The 22,723-nt window shown below is 43.9% G+C and overlaps 1 protein-coding gene across 19 annotated transcripts in view; it reads right to left on the reverse strand.

Annotated features, from left to right (window-relative positions):
• GPHN (gephyrin) overlaps positions 1–22,723 on the reverse strand; it is a 527,119-nt gene that overhangs the window by 111,416 nt on the left and 392,980 nt on the right. For 17 of the 19 annotated variants that reach the window (XM_075927413.2, XM_075927415.2, XM_075927409.2 and 14 more), the window contains 2 exons: positions 14,533–14,575; positions 38–175 (listed from right to left, as the gene is read on the reverse strand). In XM_075927413.2, the coding sequence (XP_075783528.1) occupies positions 38–175; positions 14,533–14,575 (181 nt within the window). Of the gene's footprint in view, positions 1–37; positions 176–14,532; positions 14,576–17,019; positions 17,083–22,723 lie in introns of all 19 variants that reach the window. The other 2 variants (XM_089778535.1, XM_089778536.1) reach the window with 1 other exon arrangement.

Raw genomic sequence — 22,723 nt, forward strand, 5'->3', positions numbered from 1 at the left:
GCTCTAATTTAAAAGAGTCCCAATAAATGTAAATCACCTCGGTAATTGATGATTTCTGTTCCAAGCACTGGAGTCATCTCCAGAACCGTGATGAAGGCTTTGTCCATAGATGTCAATGGGAATGGAGACATGCGATGTCTTCTGGCCACCTTGGTAATATCAACGGCACTGTGACCTGCAGAAAGGGAGAGCATCCAGTTAAGATTCCATGGCAATGGCATGGAAGGCTCACGGGATGACTTACAAATATTAAAAAACTTTCATTCAGAAAAATCATATAGTGTTTTACAAACTACACAGGGCCGGACTACGGGGTGGGTGAGCCAGGCAACTGCCCGGGGTACCAACCGATGGGGAGCGCCTGATGGCAGCTGTAAGGGGTGTGTGGCGTCCCTTATAGCTGCCATCAGGCGCCGTGCGCCCAGTTCCCACAGCGCTGGCCCCCACCCCCCATCCCCGCGGCACCGGCCAGCAGCGCCCTTCCCCCCATGGCCACGGGGCCCTGCATGTCCAGGCGCTGCGCGCCAGCGGCTGCATCGGGCTGGGCAGCACATGCGCTGTGAGCCCCAGGGGCGGACCCAGGGCTGTGTGTCAGCGGCCGGGCAGCACATGCGCCATGTGCACTGGGGATGGGCCTGCGCATGCACCGTGCACTCTGGGGGCGGTCCGGCCTGCACCCCAGGGGTGGGCTGCGCATGTGCCGTGCGCCCAGGGGCGGTGCTGCGCGCCTGGGCAGCCAAAATGGCTTGGGCTGTCCCTGAAACTATAGGAATAACGTCATATTCACAGCATTTATCATTAAAAAGTGACAGGCACATTAAATACAGCGTCTAGTCAGACCACCTATATATCACAGGGAGGAGAAGAGAAAGAGAGAGATGGAGAAAGAGGCAGGAGGAGAACTGGGAGGAGGGCAGGGGGAGGAGCAGTAGGATGAGAGAGAGAGAGATGTGGGGGAGAGACCCGAAAATCCCATCTTATGATGGGCTATTGGCTAGTATAAAATAAATGTTATAAGCAGATTGACTTTGCAATCTTGTGTGTAGAGCTTCCAGATCTATTTGCATACATGTATTTGGATTTCATGTCTTAGGGTGTGTCTAGACTACAGGGTCTTGTCAACAAAAGTGGACTTTTGTCAACAAAACTATACCTGCATCCACACTGTCTTTGAGTTATGTCGACATAACGTCGACAAAACTCAGCAGTTTTGTCGACGTATGTAAACCTCATTCTACGAGGAATAACGCCTTTTGTTAACAGAGTTCTGTCGATAGAAGGCATTATTGCATCTAAACTGTCCTTTGTGTCCACACTGTTATGTCGACAAAGGGGCTTGCTTTGTCGACAGAACTGGATGGAGTCTAGACGCTCTTTGTTGACAGAAGCTTTGTCGACAGTATCTGTTGACAAAACTTCTGTCGACAAAACCCTGTAGTCTAGACGTACCCTTACAGTATACCTACCACTCTTTGGTTTTCATGTATTGTGTAAGGAGTCATGAGGTTCCAGGTTTTATTTCCATATTGTGCACATGTAAGACAAGAACTTAAATATCATATGATTGATCACCCCAAATAATACCTAGCAGGATGACATTATGTACCACGACATAATGAGATCTCTATTCCAGTCATGTGTGTACAGAAGAATATAAGTATTGCCATGCTGGGTCAGACCAGTGGTTGGTGCCAGAGGCTTCAGAGGAAATGAACAGAACAGGGCAGTTATTGAGTGATCCACCTGCTGTCATCAGTGGGGCCAACAGCCTCATTGGGTGCCTGGGTAAGGCAGAGGGAACCCTGACTCTGGAAGGGTTGAGTCCACAGCACTGCCCAGAGAGCACTGTACCTCCCACAGGTAGCCCTCGATGATGCTTGGAGTGTGCATTGCTCTGGCAACAATTTAAAGAGCTCCTGGCCTTTTGTATCACTGGGCCCCAGGACAGATGACCCCTTTGCCTCCTTCCTCCCCCCATCAGAGGGCTTGGCTGTCGTTCACTTCCAGCTTCTGGCAATGAAAGGCTTAGGGACATGTGCACTTGGGACAGAAGAATCTGAAGCACTGTTACAGGCTGGGGACTGACTGGATAAACAGAAGTTCAGCAGAAAAGGACCTGGGGATTACAGTGGATGAGAAGCTGGATATGAGTCAACAGTGTGCCCTTGTGGACAAGAAGGCTAAAGGCATACTAGGATGCATTAAGAGGAACATTGCCACCAGATCTAGAGAAGTTATTATTCCCCTTTATTGGGCATTGGTGAGGCCACATCTGGAGTATTGCATCTACTTCTGGGCCCCCGACTATAGGAAGGATGTGGATGCATTGGATAGGGTCCAGTGGAGGGCAACCAAAATGATTAGGGGGCTGGAGCACGTGACCTACGAGGAGAGCTGAGGGATTTGGGCTTATTTAGTCTGCAGAAAAGAAGAGTGAGGGGGAATCTGATAGCAGCCTTCAACTTCCTGAAGGGAGGTTCCAGAAAGGATGGAGAGAGGCTGTTCTCAGTAGTGACAGATAATAGAACGAGGAGCAATGGTCTCAAGTTACAGTGGTTGGATATTAGAAAAAACTATTTCACTAGGAGGGTGGTAAAGTACTGGAATGGGTTACCTAGGGAGGTGGTGGAATCTCCATCCCTAGAGATTTTTAAGTCCCTGCTTGACAAAGCCCTGGCTGGGATGATTTAGTTAGGGTTGGTCCTGCTTTGGGGAAGGAGCTGGACTCGATGACCCCCTGAAGTCTCTTCCAGCTCTAAGATTCTATGAATCTATGATACTCAGAGCATGGTGTTGTATCCCCAACCATCTTGACTATTAGACTTTGATAGAATTATGCTCCAGGAAATTATCTAATTCTTGTTTGAACACAGTTACACTTTTGGCCTTAGTAACAGCCCTTTGTAATGAATTCCATAGGTAGACTGTGCACTGTGAGATCAACATCAATAACGGGAAACTTGGAAATGGCAGCGATGCTAAATGATTTCTGTGTTTCGGTCTTCACCGAAAAGTCTGAAGGAATGCCTAACATAGTGAATGCTAATGGGAAGGGGGTAGGTTTAGAAGATAAAATAAAAAAAGAACAAGGTAAAAATCAACTAGAAGAGTTAGATGCCTGCAAGTCACCAGGGCCTGATGAAATGCATCGTAGAATACTCAAGGAGCTGATAGAGGAGGTATGTGAGCCTCTAGCTATCATCTTTGGAAAATCATGGGAGGCAGGAGAGATTCCAGAATACAGGAAAAGGGCAAATATAGTGCCCATTTATAAAAAGGGAAATAAGAACAACCCAGGAAACTACAGACCAGTTAGTTTAACTTCTGTGCCAGGGAAGATAATGGAGCAAATAAGGAAATCATCTGTAAACACTTGGAAGGTGGCAAGGTGATAGGGAACAGCCAGCATGGATTTGTCAAGAACAAATCATGTCAAACCAATCTGATAGCTTTCTTTGATAGGATAACGAGTCTTGTGGATAAGGGAGAAGCAGTGGATATGGTATACCTAGACTTTAGTAAGGCATTTGATACAGCCTCGCATGATATTCTTATCAATAAACTAGGCAAATACAACTTAGATGGGGCTACTATAAGGTGGGTGCATAACTGGCTGGATAACGGTACTCAGAGAATAGTTATTAATGGGTCACAATCCTGCTGGAAAGGCATAAAAAGTGGGGTTTCACAGGGGTCTGTTTTGGGACCGGCTCTGTTCAATATCTTCGTCAATGATTTAGATATTGGCATAGAAAGTACGCGTGTTAAGTTTGCAGATGATACCAAGCTGGGAGGGGTTGCGACTAATCTGAAGGATAGGGTCATAATTCAAAATGATCTGGACAAATTGGAGAAATGGTCTGAGGTAAACAGGATGAAGTTTAATAAAGACAAATGCAAAGTGCTCCACTTAGGAAGGAACAATCAGTTTCACACATACAGAATGGGAATCTAATGTCTAGAAAGGAGTATGGCAGAAAGGGATCTATGGGTTATGGTGGACCACAAGCTGAATATGAGTCAGCAGTGTGATGCTGCTGCAAAAAAACCAAACATGATTCTGGGATGCATTAACAGGTGTGTTGTGAGCAAGACACGAGAAGTTATTCTTCTGCTCTATTCTGTGCTAGTTAGGCCTCAGTTGGAGTACTGTGTCCAGTTCTGGGCACCGCACTTCAAGAAAGATGTGAAGAAATTGGAGGCGGTCCAGAGAAGAGCAACAAGAATGATTAAAGGTATAGCGAACATGACCTATGAAGGAAGGCTGAAAGAATTGGGTTTGTTTAGTTTAGAAAAGAGAAGATTGAAGGGGGACATGATAGCAGTTCTCAGGTATCTAAAAGGATGTCATAAGGAGGAGGGAGAAAACTTGTTCATCTTGGCCTCTGAGGATAGAACAAGAAGCAATGGGCTTAAACTGCAGCAAGGGAGATTTAGGTTGGACATCAGGAAAAAGTTCCTAACTGTCAGGGTAGTCAAACACTGGAATAAATTGCCCAGGGAGGTTGTGGAATCTCCATCTCTGGAGATATTTAAGAGTAGGTTAGATAAATGTCTATCAGGGATGGTCTAGACAGTATTTGGTCCTGCCATGAGGGCAGGGGTCTGGACTCGATGACCTCTTGAGGTCCCTTCCAGTCCTAGTATTCTATGATTCTATGAATATTTCTTTTGTTTTAAACCTTCTGCTTATCAATTTCATTGAATGAGTCCTAGTTTTTGTGTTATGTGAAGAAGTAAATAACACTTTCTTATTCACTTTTCCCACATCATTCATGATTTTACAGGCCTCTACCATATTTCCCCTTACTCATCTTTTTCCTAGTTTAACAGTCCGACTCTTTTAAATTTTGCTTCACAAGGAAGCTGTTCCAGGCCCATATTAATTTTTGTTACTTCTCTCTGTACCTTTTCCGGTTTTAATAAATATTGTTTTTGAGATGGAGCAACTAGAACTGGATGCAGTTTTCAAGGTGTGAGTGTATCAGGGATTTGTACAGTGGCATTATATTTTTAGTCCTATTGTCTATCCCTTTCCTAGTTGTTCCTAATATATTAAGCTTTTTGATTGCTGATGTACATTGAGCAGATGTTTTCAGAGTACTACAATAATCTTTTTTCTTGAATGGTCATGTTTTCCAATGTGCATTACTTTGTATTTGTGAACATTGAATTTCATCTGCCAGTTTCTTGCCTACTCACCCAGTTCTGTGAAATCCCTTTGTAACTCTTCACATTCTTCTTTGAATTTAACTATCTAAGTAATTTTATGTTGTCTGCAAACTTTGCTACCTTATGTTTACTCCTTTGTCCAAATCATTTATGAATCTGTTGAACAGCACTGGTAGTCTCAGTACAGATCCTGTGGGGAATTCTGCTATTTACTGCTCTCCATTTGGAAAAATGATAATTTATTCATATTCCTTGTTTCCTGTCTTTTAACCAGTTACTGATTGAGAAGCTCTTACCTCTTATTGCATGACACCTTATTTTATTTAAAAGTCTTTTGTAAAGGACCTTGTCAAAGGCTTTCTGAAAGTCCCAGGACAGTATATCCACTAGATTACTTGTCCATGTGTGTTGTTATTTTTTACTCCCTTCAGGGATTGTAACAGATTGGTGAGGCATGATGTCCTTTTACTAAACCAGTGTTGACTTGTTCCTCAACTAATTGTGTTAATTCCATTTTTCAAGAGAGTCAATCAAACTGTTATTGAAGCTAAGTTTATTGCCCCATAATTTCCAGGATCACCTCTGCAGCGTTTTAAAAAACTGGTGTTATGTTAGCTAACCTCCAGTCATCTGGTTCACTTTGTAGACTCAGTGTCAAATTTTTGAATGGCATCCACAGAATTGTGAGAATTTTCTATAACTAAAGATATACATAATTCCAGGAAATTCAAACCATACTGTCAAACAGGTGTCAATTTGCTGTTTTATGTCAAGTGTCCAAAATCATTTGTTAAAAGTCTACAATGACTGTAAATTATAAATATTCATTTTTGAAAGTGGGAGGGAGGAAATCTATCTAGCTTATAAATTTTTAAAATCAGAAATGAAACAGCAGTCATTACTTTTGAACTCTCCTTCCCCTCATTCCCAATCCAAATGAAACCAAAACCCAAACTCTTCTGGGTCTACCATAGCTATTCATTATGCTAAGGCATAAAAGAGGAAAGAAACATTCAAAGCTATAATTCTTTCCCCCTTATTTCTACTTAGTACTGATTTTTCTCTTTCAGATGTGTCAAATATTCAAAAGCAGATATTTTACGCTTCTGTTATATTCATGGTCAAGACCAAATTACGTAGATTTCATTTTTTAAATTCCCAGTTATGGATGGTAGATTTCTTTCAACAAAATCTAGATGGTAAGAACAAGCAAACACATACACAAATAAATAAGTTTCAGCCCTCAGAAACTTCCTTGTGAATATCTGAAAGTGCTTTCAAAGGCAACTATTTACATTCCACAACATCCTAGGCAATAAAACAACACTTTTCTCACTGCAGGAATGAATACTTTGGGACAGAGAAGTCAAATAATTTGTCTGAGGCCACTCAGCTAATCAGAAGGATAGTTTGCAACAAAACTCAGGAGAACTGACTATCCATCTTCTAGTTTGACCACAAAATCAGCTTCCTATGCAACCTGCAATATGTTTATGGTAGGTTAAATTTTTGGGGCACAGTTCTTTAACATGGAAGATTACAAACTGTAATTGCAGAAAGAGTTAATTTGTGTAAATCCTCCTTTTTTAATCCAGCACCAAATTTTTTCTCATTTAGCTCAGCATTTCTTAAAACTTTTGAAGCTCAAAAGTGAAAATCATGGTTATTTACTTCCCGTTATCTCTGTATGCTGATTCTTTTCTCCTCTGAAACTTGTACATCCACACCATGCTGGTACAGATGCAGGTACATCCCCACCATGCTGTGATCAGCAAGTGACTCCAAAGAAAGGAAAAAAGCCTCCAGACAGGAACTGCATTATGAGTTCTCAATCATTTACCACATTACACATAGCTTAGACTCTAATGTCACTGAGCCCTGTCCTACACTAGGGAGTTATTTTGAAATAATTCCCCTTAGGTTAAATTAATACAGGCAGTCCCCGAGTTACGCGGATCTGACTTATGTCGGATCAGCAGTTACGAACGGGGTTTGCTGCCCATCTCCCTGGTCTGCTGGAAACCAGCAGACCAGGGAGATGGGGAGCAAAGCCTCTGAGGACGCCGGCAGCGGGACAGCCGCGGCGGGTCTGGGCTGTCCGCTGCCCGCGTGCTTCCCGGCTCTGCTCCCCGGTTCCCTGGTCTGGGGAGACGAGGAGCAAAGCCGCGGAGCACGCGGGCAGCGGACAGCCCAGATGCGCCGCGGCTGTCCCGCTGCCAGCGTGCTCCTCGGCTTTGCTCCCCATCTCCCTGGTCTGCTGGAGACCAACAGACCAGGGAGACGGGGAGCAAAGCGGAGCAAAGCCGCGGAGCACGCGGGCAGAGGACAGCCCAGACGTGCCGCAGCTGTTCCGCTGCCGGTGTGCTCCACGGCTTTGCTCCGCTTTGCTCCCCGTCTCCCTGGTCTGCTGGAGACCAGCAGACCAGGGAGACGGGGAGCAAAGCCGTGGAGCACGCGGGCAGCAGGACAGCCGCGGTGCATCTGGGCTGTCCCGCTGCCGCCATGCTCCGCGGCTTTGCTCCGGACACCTGTGGTACAGCAGCTCTGCCCCAGGCGTCCCCAAGTCAGCCGCTGCTGAAACTGACCAGCGCTGACTACAGGAAGCCCGAGGCAGAGTTGCTCTACCCCGGGCTTCCTGGAATCAGCCGCTGATGAGTTTCAGCAGCAGCTGACTTGGGGACGCGTGGTGTTCTTAAGTTGAATCTGTATGTAAGAACTGGCGTCCAGATTCAGCCTGTTGAAACTGATCAGCAGCTGATTCCAGGAAGCCCGGGGCAGAGCAACTCTGCCTCGGGCTTCCTGTAGTCAGCCGCTGGTCAGTTTCAGCAGCGGCTGAATCTGGATGCCAGTTCCGACTTACATACAGATTCAACTTAAGAACAAACCTACAGTCCCTATCTTGTACGTAACCCGGGGACTGCCTGTAAGTGTAGTGTCCACACTACGAAGCCCATTATTTCAAAATAATAGGCTGGTTATTTCAAAATCTGTACTCTTGCTTTCCTCAGGGAATAAATCTAATTTTGAAATAGTATTAGTGTGGACACTGCTGCTGCTCATTCAAAATAATTAGCCTCCAGAGGCGCCTCACAGCTTCAGCTTTGACCACTTTGGCCACACCTGGCATCTCCACTGCTCCCCTTCTCCAGTGGAGATTAAAACTCCCGGCAGTTGAAGAAGGGCTTGTGCCACTTGAGAGCCACGTGCAACACAGCAGCAAATGAGGGAGCCATAAGCAACCTCAATGCTCACTCAGAGCCTCTCATAGCTGCCAGCACTCCTGATACTCCTTTCGGCTGCCACTGGCCAGGGACGCTCTGGCCCGGACTGGTGCGGAGATCCTGAACCTCATCGAGGTTTGGGTGGAGGAGATCTACCACCAGGTTCTCCACACCAGAAAGAGAAATGCAGAGGTCTACAGCTGGATCGCCGCCGGCCTGTCCAAGAAACGCCATACCCGGATACTAGACCAGTGTTGGATGAAAATCAAAGAGCTCCGGCAGGCCTACTACAAGGCCACGGAGCAGAGCAGATGCTCCAGGACAGCACCACACAGCTGCCGCTACTATGACCAGCTTGATGCCATTCTGGGAAGGGGTGTGGTCATTTCCCCCATTGTCATCATGGAGTCTGGCCAAGAGATGACTGGCATCAGCCTCCAGGAGGGCGGGGTGGTACATGACACCAATGATGGCGAGGAGGAGGAGGCCAGACAAGTGACCATGTCTGCCAGCCAGGACTCGCTCCTCACCCTTGAGCCAGTCCTCCCCTCCTAGAACATCTCCCAGAAGTTGGACGAACCTGGGAAAGGCACTTTAGGTGAGTTTCATAACTTTCTCTATATACACACAGGGGCAGGTGGTGGGCTGCGAAGGGCTGCATGCTCCTCTCCCGGCCTAGCTGGCCTGGGGGCCGCAAAACAGCCTGTGCATGTGGGTGCACGTGGACCGCCAATCTAGAGCACTCAGACCCATGACGATGCTCTCACACAGGAATCCCTCAGTCCTTCGTACACGGTTCCTGGAGAGGCCTATCTTACCCTGGCCTCCATGGTGGGATACCTCCCCACAACAAGTCATCACTAAGGAGTTTGGGGTCCTGGAGCCACATATGCCACAGTCGCACTCAGGCAGCATTCGGTCCCAGTCAAGCGCGGGGATGCAGAGGAGACTGATCCTGTACATGAGAACCTACCAGTGGGAGAAAGAGGAGAGGGAACCCAGATGTACTCTCCCCAGCAAGTGGCATCTGCCATTTACACACACTTGCCCTAAAACTACTCCCCTCCTCCAATGGGCAGGAACAGAAGTTCTCTCTCTGTGGGATGCCGCTAGTGCCAGACTCAACATTGTGGGACATAGTAGGAAGCCGAGCCTCCCCATCCCCTCCTCCCACCTGTAGGCGCCTTCCCATGCCTGCTTGTCCCCAGGCCATGGGTGTAGTGATATTTCCCTTGTATGGCTGAGCCCCTGCTAAAAAGTGCCGGCTGTCTAGGCAATATACGGCTTTGCTCGAAGCACTTCATCATCATCTGAACCGAGACCTTCGGTGTTGGCTCAGAGGTTAGGGCTAGGCTTCATACAAAGTATTTCCTCGGATGACTGTCCTTGTAACTTTTCTTCAAAGCTGGGCCAGCTGTGAGCTTGGTGCACCCCCCATCTCCCATGCCAATTACCCGACTGCGATATCTGCAGGAGGAAACACACCCGCGACGATCTCCTGAGGGTGCAGATGGACTGCCTGAAGTCCCTCATCCAGGAGCTCAAGGAAGAGCACCAGGAGTGGGTTGCCTATTGGGAGGAGAGCCGGGCCAAGCGGGAACAAAGAAAGGTCATCTGGAAGCTGGTGAGCCAGCATGATGCCATGTGTTCCGCTCTCACCTTGGTGATGGAGCACCTAGCGTCATGCATGGAGCAAGCCACCAGCAACCTCCCTGCCCTCCAATGGCTTCCCCTCCTAGCCCCCTCAAGTGCCACCAGGGGCCCAGAACATGAGGCAGTGGGACTTCTCAAGCAGCCAAAGCCCCCTGACCACCTGGAAGCAGGAGCCAGTCCCATCCCAATCCCTGAACCCCCATCTCCATCCCTCACCTGTTGTATATCACCCCCAATAAAGAGTCATGTTTTTTTCAAGAAACATGTCTTTATTATTTGCTCTTCGGGGAGGGGAGTGAGGAGAGGTGGAAAGGGAGGGATGGGGAAGGAAAGGCACACAAAGGGAATGCCGGGACCCTTGCGGAGAGGCACGGGGGAGAGTCTCACAACTGGTCTTGCACAAAACTCTCCCTCAAGGCCTCCCTGATGAGCACAGTCCCTTGACGTGCTCTCCTGGTGGCACTGGTATCCATCTGCTCAAATTCCCTGGCCAACTTTTCAGTCTTTTCCCCCCATCCTGGCAGAAAAGTCTCTCTGTTGTTCTCACACAGGTTATGGAGCACATAGGAGGCCGTCACCACAAATAGGATGTTGCGCTAGCTGAGATCCAATGAGTTAGGAGACTCCTGAATCTCCCCTTTAAACAGCCAAATGCACGTTCAATCACCATACCACATCTGCTCAGCCTGGAATTAAAGTGCTCCTTGGTGGAGTCTAGGCTGCCTGTATAGGGCTTCATGAGCCATGGGAGCTGCATTGCCCAGGATCATGATGGGCATGTCCATCTCCGCAACTCTGATGGTGTGGTTGGGGAAAAAAGTGCCAGTATGCATCTTTCAAAACAAGTAGGAGTTCCGGAAGATGCGGGCATCATGCGCCTTTCCCGACCAGATGACATTGATGTTGGTGAAGCATCCCTTGTAATCTATGAGGGCTTGCAGCATCGTGAGAAGAACCAATTCCTGTCTATGTAGTCTGAGTGATGACCCTCTGTAGCAGCACCTGGTTGATAGCCTTGGCTACCCGTAGGAGCATGGCCCTGACTGTGGATTTCCCCACGCTAAACTGGTTCCTGACGGAGTAGTAGTTGTCTGGCGTGGTGAGCTTCCAGAGTGTGATGGCAACGTGCTTCTGCATGGGGATGGCTGGTTGCAAACAGGTGCCCTGTCACCTGAGGGCAGGGGCGAGCCACTTGCAGTGCTCTAGGAAGGTGGCCTTCTACATGCAGTTCTGCAGCCACTTCAGGACAATGCAATCCCACTAGTCCGAGCTTGTCTCCCGCTGCCAGAAGTGACATTCCATGGTGTCCAGGGGATTGAGGGACATGTACAGCAGCAGGAGTGCTGGAACCTGGGTGAGCAGGGCCTGTGGTCCATGCTGGGATTCACCCTGAAGGTCTGGATCCTCATCTTGCTGGAGCAACAAGAGTGGAAGTACTGCGCCATGAGGCACAGAACGAGGCCTGTGAGCCTAGTGCTGTTTTGTAGCAGCTCTGGCACCCTGCTGTGAGTGTTATGGCATCCTCAAGGGCACCCAGAGCACACTGCATCCCTTTTGAATCCCACAGACAGGCAGTGGAGAATTGGCAGGAGCCCCTGAAAGCACGTGTCACAGCTTGCCTGACAACCAAGCAGCCACAGGAAGTATCCACCCTCCTGGAGCTGTCCCCAAAGTGCTTCTGGGGGCTCTAAGTCTGAGTCAGTCTCCAATCAGTGTGGACAGTCTATTCTGGAATAATTCTAACTAATTTTGAGGTTTCCCTGTAGTGGGAACACACTATTTAGATTTTGTAAAATTGGAAATTATGTGGATTTTGGTTATTTTGAAACAATTTCCTAGTGTAGACATGCCCTAAGAGAAACACCATGGGGAAAAGAATTAAGTTGGGTTGATTTACTTAGAATTGGTCCTGCCTAGAGCAGGGGGCTGGACTTGATGACCTTCTGAGGTCTCTTCCAGTTCTTTGATTCTATGCTAAGAGGAAAATATCTATTAACAAGATTCTTACTGCTATTTTAAGAAAGGTTAAAGCTGTTAATGTTTTCTCTTTTTTCCCCCTAGAATCATAGAAGATCAAGGTTGGAAGAGACCTCAGGAGGTCATCTAGTCCAATCCCCTGCTCAAAGCAGGACTAACCTGAATTAAGTCACCCCACCCAGGGCTTTGTCAAGCCAGACCTTAAAAACCTCTAAGGATGGAAATTCCACCATCTTCCATTGCTGTGCTTCACCATCCTCCTAGTGAAATACTTTTTTCTAAAATCCAACCTAGACAACTCCTACTCCAAATTGAGATCATCGCTCCTTGTTCTGTCGTCTATCACCATTGAAAATAGCTTACTTCCACCCTCTTTGGAACCTCCCTTTAAGCAGTTGAAGGCAACTATCAAATCCCTCCCTCACTCTTCTCTTCAGCAGAGTAAATAAATTCAGTTCCCTCAACCTCTCCTCATAAGTCATGTGCTCTTGTCTCCTAATAATTTTCATTGCCCTCTGCTGGACATTCTCCAATTTGTCCACATCCTTTTGGTAGCGAGGTAGGGGAAGGTCTGGGCACAACATTCAGAGATGTGGCCTCACTAGTGCCAAATTGAGGGGAATAATCTCTTCCCACAGTCTGCTGGCAATGCTCCAACTAAAGCAATCCAGTATGACGTTAGCTTTCTTGGCAACAAGGTCACATGTTTGATTCATATCCAGCTTCTCGTCCACTTTAATTCCCAAATCTTTTTCTGCATAATTCTGCTTGATTCTGACTACCAACTAGATATTGAGACATTGATCATTACTTGTTGAGCCTGACAAACTAGTTGGCTTTCTAGCCACCTTCTAATTCACCCATCCCATTCTCCTTTAACTGGCTGGCACGAATAGGGTGGGAAAGCTTATTAAAATCTTTGCTAAAGTTAAGGTACATCATGTCCACCACATTCCTCATATCCACAGAGCCAGGTCTCTCTCGTCATAGGAAGGCAATAAGGTTGGTCAGGCATGGCTTGAATCCATGCTGACTGATACTGATCACCTTCCTCTCCTCCAAGTGTTTTAAAATGGATTTCTTGAGGACCTACTCCATCATTTTTCTGGTGAATGAGTTGAGGATAATTGGCCTATAGTTGCCCGGATTCTCTTTCTTCCCTTTTTTAAAGATGGGAACTATATTTGTTTTTTTCCAAATATCCAAGACCTCCCCTAGTCACCACAATTTTTCAAAGATAATGGTCAGTGGCTCTGAAATCACATCAGCCAGCTCTCTCAGCTCCCGCAGATGCATTACACCCAGCCCCATAGACTTGTGCATGTCCTGCTTTTCTAAACACAAGTTGGACCTCCCTAGTCCAGCACCCTTAGGATCTGACCGGTCCTGAACAAGGGAATTTGACAGACTAGGGGAGGTCTCTTCTTACCAGCATCCCTGCCTGCTACCCATCCCTGCTGCTTGCACTGCTTCTGGCCCTGGCGCGGCTACTACGATTGGGCTCCAGCTCTAGCCCTGTTACTGCAAGGCTTGGGCTCCAGCCCTGACCTCAGCTCTGCTGCTGCTGGCCTGACTGGGACTCCCTGAGGTCAGGGGTCCCTGACCACCACTGGCCCTGATACAGCCAGCACAGCCGGGGCTCCCTGCCCTGCTGTCAGCACAGCTGGGGCTCTACAGCTGTTGCTGGCCTTGCTGGGACTCTCTGGGGTAAAAGATCCCAGCTGCCAGTCTGTCTGCAGCTGCCTGGCTCCAGTTGGGGCTCCTGGCTGCCTCCCAAACCCAGCCACCAGGGCTCTTTGGTCCTTTGTGCCAGATCATGGATGTTGCCAGATCAGAGAGTTCTGAATTTTAGAGGTTCAACCTGTAGTCTTTAATCTGCTCTTTCACAACTGAGGGCTGCTCACTTCCTCCCCATACTCTGCTGTCCAGTGCAGCAGTCTCGGAGCTAATCTTGTCTGTGAAGACTGAGGCAAAAAAAGCATTAAGTACTTCAGATTTTACACATAATGTCACTAGGTTGCCTTCCCCATTCAGTAAGGGTCTCACATTTCCCCTGACTTTCTTCTTGTTGCTAACATAGCTATAGAAACCCATCTTGTTCATTTACATCTCTTGCTAGCTACAACTCCAATCGTTCTTTGGCCTTCCTGATTAGACTCCTGTATGCCTAAGCAATATTTTTATACTTTTCCCTTGCCTTATGTCCAAGTTTCCAATTCTTTATTTCTATGTTTAAGCTCACCAAAGATTTCTCTGTTAAGCCACGCTGGTTGCCTGCTGTATTTGCTATTCTTTCTGCACACTGAGATGGTTTGTTCCTGCTCCCTCAATAAGACTTATTTAAAATACAGCCTCCTCTCCTGGATTCCCTTCCCCCTCATATTATGAAATTGCATGAATCCTCCTTCGTTCTTGAATTTCCACCTCACCAAAATATTACTCTAGTTTGTTCTCCCCCTTCCATGGGAGCCATGGTTCAAAAATACATCAAAGAGGCAGCAATACTTACTGGCTCTGAGGATGTTCTCTTTGCTACTGCATCTGGACTGCACCTGTAGAGAGAGCATAGACTATGAGCTACAACAAATAACAGGCACAGGAAAATGTGGCAATTTAGTGGGCAAGCTCCTGGGATCTAGAGTCAGAGGCTCTGCATATTTGGCATTTTAACAATGTCAATTAATGTATATATACAGGATACATATATTCAAGCAGAAAGTTATTGGTTGACAGTCTGAATCTGATATAAGCAATTAAAAACACAAACAATCCAGCCTAAAGGACAGATTTTTAGGTTAAGAAATGAATATACAGATTTCAAAAATACATATTAAACTTCAATTTTACATTAAATTCCAAGTTCACTTGTATATAATTATGACCACAGTGATCCTGAGCCTAAATCCTTATGTTTTGTGCCCCGACCAGAACACTATTATGACTGCATTAACATAATCTGCTTGAAGACTTGATTATTGCTGCTTTCACTGGAGTTCTTGAGGTTTCTTAGAGAGAAATTCAAAATGCTAACAAGTTAGAATGTGGTGATTATGAAAACATTTCCTAATTCTTCACAGCTGCACAAACATCTTCAGGCTGGAGACAGATGAATTTGTTCAGCTGTTTAAGTCTAGTTTTGGAACAGTACTATGTCTAATATGCTTTTTATAGTGTAGATCTACTTTGAAAAGTGATTGCATAAAATAGCATCTTCTTACTCAATAGACCTACTCCCCATGGGCCTGATTCCCACTGTGTTACTCCAGTTCTATATGGTATGACTCAGTGAAGTCAATAGACTATACTGGTATATTGAAATAACAGTGGTGAATCACGTCTGAGTATCTAGAGTCATATTGGCTTACTATGGAGACACACACACGTTTTTGTTTTTTACTACTGTGATGCCTGCAGACATAATGTAGGCTATGTCTTCACTGCAGAGTTAACTTGAGTGTATATAACTTGAGTTAACTTTTCTCAAGTTAGTCTTGCCTGAGTCAGAGCAGTAACACTGCAAATAATACTTGAGCTGCACAGTGATTCAAGTAGTAGTTGATGTGTTGTCCTCATTCAAGCTGTGGCAATAACCGCACACTGGCCAGCCAGCTAGAGTTAAAAACACCATCAAACTTGAGTTTAAGTTTTTTGCGTGTGGATGGGACTCAACTCAGGGCCAAGACTAGATATAACTCAAATTAACTTTGAAAGAAAGACAAAACCCTATTCAAGTTGAGAGGTGTAAGCTGGATTCTTTTCCTTCATATGCTTCATCAACAGAATTGTTCACTAAGATTTCAAGTAGAAAACCAATAAATTATATCCATGGAAATCTATTCACAGCAGTCAGGTTGCACAGATGCCATTTGAGGGAATAATTTTCCTTGTAAAACCTTTATTAGTGTTGTAGAAGGAAGTGTACGAAAGAAAGTTAAACCTAACTTTCATTCTTAGGTTGAGTTTGTGGGAGTGAGAGCTAGAAAAATACCTGGCAGCAAACTGAGCAACATGATCTGGAAATTATTAATGAGCAATAAATGGGGGACCCAAAAATGCCATTTTTCAGTCACTTTTCAGACTAGAGCCACCTTTTAAGTCTGAAACTGATCCTTCCTTGTTTTCTAAACCTCTTTCTTCCATTCCACAGCAGCTTGCCCCAAATGCATATTCACACAACAAGTTGGATTCTACAGCGTAACACAATCTACTCATTGTAATGGAAAAACTTATGACAGTAATGTTGCAACTTAGAGTGGATTATGGTTGTCCTTCCCTGAAAAAAAGTATTATGTTTAAAAATTAAAACCACCCTCCTCCCCATCAAAAATACTATAAAGAGTAAATGCCAAAATGTCAGTGATGCCTTGATTTGGCCCAGAATTGTATTTCCATATTTCAGGTACATGATAAAATAAAATTTCATTGGAATAAGAAAATGTTTTTCTTTGAAGAGCAATTCTGGATCAAAAAGGAAGGCAGAATGATATGAGAAAGAGAGAGAGAGAGAGCAAAACAGAAAGAAAGAGGTCAGGATGGGGTACGGTTGGGGCAAATTCAAAATGTAGTATGCAAAAGAAGAAATGGGCCTATCTGCACAGGATTATTGTTTAAAATGGAAGAGGCTCTGGTATTTTTCATTGAAAACCATATGGAAACAGAAAACAAGGAATGGGCCTGTTGCAAAATAATCAAGAAATTCAGCAAACTCTGGAATGAAATCTAGGGAAACAACGCAATCCTAAAAGGAAAAACAAAAAAACCCCACACAAACACTCAGAAACAATCTAATAAAACGAACTAAATAAAATATGATTTAGAGAACACAGATTAAAGCTATTAAAGAGAGGAAAAATGTTAGTGGACAAAGACAGAGCTAAAGAAGTAAAATGGAAGTCAAGAGAGAGTTTTCAACAAAGTGTGGGAACAGGAGCTCAAACCCATAACGCAAAGCAATGTTTGCGAATGGAAAGCAGCTCCTTTGAGCAGTAATAGTTACTCTCGAGTCGTAGCCTCTATTCCTCCTGAGTTCATCTTTAAGCCCTTCCAATCTATAGTGGAGCTAGTGTATGAACAAAAACAAGAATTTTAAAATGAACAGAGCAGCTGAGATTTGCAGATCTATTATGAAAAAAATGTGCTGACAGAGTACCACTCTTAAAATGTCCAGATGACAATGGAAACAAAAGATAGCTGGCTTCAAACATAGCCTCTTGGAAGGTGGTGTTTTTTTTTTAAATTCTATGAGCACAGAGAACTTCAAATGATAATGCTAAATTGTGGTTTGCAGTGTCTCATGGTGACCTAATGGTTACAATTTATCACTCACCTATATGCACTGTGGAAAATAATTTGCTTTCCACAAATTTTAAATGCAGCTATAGAAGAGGAATCCATGATTATGAAAAAAGACCCCACAAGTAGACTTGATAATTTCCTACTCTATGCTCATACCTGCAGAATACAAACCCTGTTTGAACACAGCTGACAAATTATTAATTAACCAATACTTCCATTTACTATGCATTGTACATTCATATCCAATCTTATTTTTTTAACTTTGTTTCATTAAATAGTAGTGTTTTCTATCCTAACCATTTAACCTACTTTAGAGCATTGTATAAATTGTCTTTTTTAAATATTTTATCGTTTGCATAAGTTTGATAACTGTGATATTTTAAAAATCCTTATGTATGTCACATGTACCCCTGAAGTAAATATTCTGGTGTACCATCATACACACCTTGTCATGATTAGCAGGGACAGATGATCTTGGAACAACTTTAATTCTTCCCATACTTATAGGCTGCTCCACATAGAGTAACTTGTGCCTGTCTCTCATATCACAGGAAGGTTTATTGTTTCTTCTGTCTATATTCTCTTAGCCGCCAATACATTTTGGCAGAAAAGCTCTGAATAAACTGGGATCTCATCCAGTATCATTTCCGAGAGTGACTCAGGAGGAAACAACCAGAAAGCAGAGCAATCCACATTCCACTACTCTGATTTTTATGTCCAAAGTATTTTACTGTATTTTAATTATAACTGTATTGCCTTCTAAAGCAGAGTAAACCTTGTTCCCATGGACATAAGTACCAAACACTATGTGAAACAAAGCATTTAAAATTAAAACAGAGGGAATGGTAAAAACATGAAATCCGCTGATAATCTCTTGTCTGAGACATGAAATCACTTGTTGCAGCAGATTGGATGTGATTAAATCTACATGGTATGTTTTGCTACTGCAAATCATAGCATCTACAAAGGTGTCTTTAAAGTAAAATAGACAATGAAATGAAGAAAAGCTCATGCTACAAATGAAACTAAAATAAATAATAGAAGAAAAAGAAGCCTTTATCACACAACCACAATTTCTAGAATTGGTTAGAGAAATTACTTACCTTTCATACTTCATAAGATTTAGCACAGAGTGTTAAATCAGTTCTTCATTATGGGAGGTACAGTTAAAAGCCATAGATTATAGTAAAATGAATTTCTACATAAACATGACGAGTTTCCAGCCAAATATGAAGAGCTAAGTCTTATGGAAGCTTTAATGCAACATGAAGAACAGTTCGTAATGACATCAAAACACATGATTTTACTACCAGTGGTAGAAAGAACCCATATTTCAAGAACACACAGGACCGTAGGCGGCCAACCCATAATCTATTTATGGGAAAGCATATTGCTCTGTTTTTAACACAACATGCAGAATGTGGAACCACCAGCAGAAACCCAACATAGTCACATACAAAGTACTAAGATACCAGGAAGAGAATGGGTTAGCCAAGCTGCAATGAAGGAAGCAGGACATGCGAAGCTAAGCAGCTGGCATGAGTTTGAGAACTGTGTTCCTTTAACTACCTTATAAATGTCAGACTCATTTAAGAAGGAAGGAAAATAGTATTTTCAGTGTTCTACAAGTACAAGTCAAGAAGTTAGCATGGAATTCTTATCACCTTTCCCTGACACTTCAACAGTTGTGTAGAACCCAGCTATCTTAAGTGAGATCTGGTGCAGTATACAGTTGTTGCTTTTCCTCATTTCTTTCATGAAAGAGTCAGAGTACATAAATTGTATATCCACTCTTGGAACACAAAACTTCCAATACATTCAGATCACTTTTCAGTATCAGACTGTCAGGAAGATGTAAGTGGCAAGAAGAATCTTACTGCCACTCAAGCTTTAATATATGCTCCTGCTCTACTTACCTGAATACTTTACTGATGACTTGTCTATTTTGCATTGTTATTGAATATATCATTATGTTGTTTTTAGGAGAAGAGGTTTGTTTACTCTGGTGTACCTTTGCAAAAAATTCCCCTTGCCCCACAGTGCAGTGTATACATATTTATAATTAAATAGCATAAAACCATGACATTTAATAACAACTATTCCAGCACTATGTTATAACTTTGCAAACCATAATCGTTTTTGAATATTATTGTAAAATATTATGCATAAGGTCACAGAACATAAAGTCAAATTAAGAAAGTATCAGAGTAATCTATTAGGATTTTGTATTCTGTTTTTTATTTTAAACCTATTCAAAAGAACACAAAAAACTATAATTTTTTAATGGAATTAATATAAAATATAGAATTGTAGAATGCTAGAACTGGAAGGGACTTCGAGAAGTCATCAAGTCCAGTCTCTTGTCCTCATAGCAGAACAAAGAAGCATTTAGATAATCCCTGACAGATGTCTGTCTAACCTGCTCTTAAATATCTCCAATGATGGAGATTCCATATCCTCTCTAGGTAATTTATTCCAGTATTGAACCAACCTGACAGTTAGGAAGTTTTTTCTAATGTCCAACCTAAACCGCCCTTGCTGCAGTTTAAGCCCATCAAGAGGTTTCTTGTCCTATCATCAGAGGTCAAGGAGAACAATTTTTTGCCCTCCCCTTTGTAACAACCTTTTAGCTATTTTAAAGTTGCTATCATATCCCTACTCTGTCTCTTCTCTTCCAAACTAAACAAACCCAATTCTTTCTGTCTTCCCTCACAGGTCATGTTTTCTAGACCTTTAATCATTTTTGTTGCTCTTCTCTGGATCTTCTCTGATTTCTCCACATCTTTCTTGAAATGTGGTTCCCAGAACTGGACACAATACTCCAATTGAGGCTTAATTAGCGCAGAGTAGAATGGAAGAATGACTTCTCGTATTTTCCTCACAACACTCCTGTTAATGCATCCCAGAATCATGTTTGCTTTTTTTGCTACAGTATCACACTGTTGACTCATATTTAGCTTGTGGTCCACTATGACTCCTAGATTCCTTTCTGCAGAACTCCTTCCCAGAGAGTCACTTCCTATTTTGTACGTGTGGAACTGATTGTTCCTTTCTAAGTGGAGTACTTTCATTTGTCTTTGTTAAACTTAATCCTATTTACCTCAGACCACTTCTCCAGTTTGTCCAGATCATTTTGAATTATGACCCTACTCTCCAAAACACTTGCAACCCCTCCCAGCTTGGTATCATCTGCAAACTGCTATTATCTAAATAATTGATGAAGATATTGAACAGAACCAATCCAAAAACTGACCCCTGCAGAACCCCACTTGTTATACCATTCCAGCATTATTGTGAACCATTAATAACTATTCTCTGGGTATGTCTAAACTGCAGAATTTTTCCGGGATACCTCTATTATTCCAGAAAAACTCTGCTGCATCCAGGGGCATACGCTTTTTCGGAACAGTTTCTGAAAAAGCAAGCGCATTCTTTTGGAATGCCTGTATTCCTTATTTTATGAGAAATAAGGGCTCTTCTGAAAGAGGAGGTTTTTCCCCCACATTTGGCCCCGTGTAGATGAGCCAAATGTCGGAAAAGCCTCTTCCGAAAAAACAAGTGGAAAAAGGTATGCAAGGGAGCACTGACCTCCTGTGGTCTAGCAAATTCCTTGGTCCAGGGCAGCTCAGGTCCTGAGGGTGCTGGACCAGGGAGGTCCAACTTGTATCAGTGTTATTCACCATTAGCAATAGATCTATGTGCCTAATATATATGCAATAATACAAGAAGTAAAGGTGCTGCTGAAGGACAAGAGGAAGTTACTCACTTTGTGCAATGATGGTTCTTCGAGATGTCTCTCCACGTCGGTGCTCCACTCCAGAGGTGAATGCATCCCTACACTGCTGATTAGAGAACTTTAGTAGTAGTCTCCATTCAGCCCATGGATTGGCTGCTGCTTTAAGCTCTGCCTTGAGCTGCGTGGCCAAGCCCTCCTCAGTTCTTTTTCTATTGCAGAACTACTGCACAAGGTGAGCAACTTACTCTTGTTCTTCAAATATTGTCTCCCTATGGGTGCTCCACTGTAGGTGACTCCCAAGCAGTATTCCCCACCAGGGGCTGAATCTTCAGAGTCGAGCCTGTTTCAGATGATAGCACTAGGGCACCAAATCTGGTATCTAAAACACAGTCCCTCAAGATTGCATAGTGCTTTGCAAATGTATATGCAGATGCCCAGGTAACTGCTTTCCAGATTTCTGATACAGGGATACCCCTGGAGAAGGCAACAGATAAGGGGACCAATCTCAAAAGTGTGTCCGTATTGAAGATTGGGGTGTTACACTGGAAATCTGGTAACAGACTTTGATATAGTTTTAGATGCATGAGGTAAGTTTTTGAGCTAAAATAACTTTGGAGAAGAAGAATCTCAGAGATTTTCTCTAAACTCCTGTTCCATCTAAAGAGAAGGTCAAGACTCTCCTCTCATCATCAAGCATTTGGAGGATGGCTTCCCTATTATCCTGTTTGGTATAAAAGGTTGGAAGGTGAATGAGTTGGTTCATGTGAAATATGGAAGTCACCTGGGGAGTGAACTTCATTTGTAGTCTAAGCATGACTTTGTCAGGGAAGAACATTGTGGAGGGGGGGAGGAGGGGGATGTGCCATCAGAGCTATTATCTCCCTGCAGAGAGAGGCTCTAGCAACAACAAGGGAGATCTACAGGGCCATTGCCAGCAACCAGGCCAGGAACTGCAGTGATGAATGCATAAGTAAATTGGGTTGCCACTCATAGGAGCAGTACTCAGCTGCCCCTTCCATGCACCAATGTGCATGTTAGTGGGAGAGGAGTAGGTTTAGAAGATAAAATAAAAAAAGAACAAGCTAAAAATCACTTAGATAAGTTAGATGCCTGCAAGTCACCAGGGCCTGATGAAATGCATCCAAGAATACTCAAGAAGCTGATAGAGGAGGTATCTGAGCCTCTAGCTATCATCTTTGGAAAATCATGGGAGACAGGAGAGATTACAAAAGATTGAAAAAGGGCAAATATAGTGCCCATTTATAAAAAGGGAGATAAGAACAACCCAGGAAACTCAGAGGGAAGATAATGGAGCAAGTAATTAAGGAAATCATCTGCAAACGCTTGGAAGGTGGTAAGGTGATAGGGAACAGCCAGCATGGATTTGGAAAGAACAAATCATGTCAAACCAATCTGATAGCTTTCTTTGATAGGATAACAAGTCTTGTGGATAAGGGAGAAGCGGTGGATGTGGTATGCCTAGACTTTAGTAAGGCATTTGATACAGCCTCGCATGATATTCTTATCAATAAACTAGGCCAATACAACTTAGATGGGGCTACTATAAGGTGGGTGCATAACTGGCTGGATAACCATACTCAGAGAGTAGTTATTAATGGTTCACAATCCTGCTGGAAAAGTATAACAAGTGGGGTTCCGCAGGAGTCTG

The sequence above is a fragment of the Pelodiscus sinensis genome, chromosome 5, assembly GCF_052426305.1.
Source record: "Pelodiscus sinensis isolate ZL-2025 chromosome 5, ASM5242630v1, whole genome shotgun sequence".
NCBI lineage: Eukaryota > Metazoa > Chordata > Testudines > Trionychidae > Pelodiscus > Pelodiscus sinensis.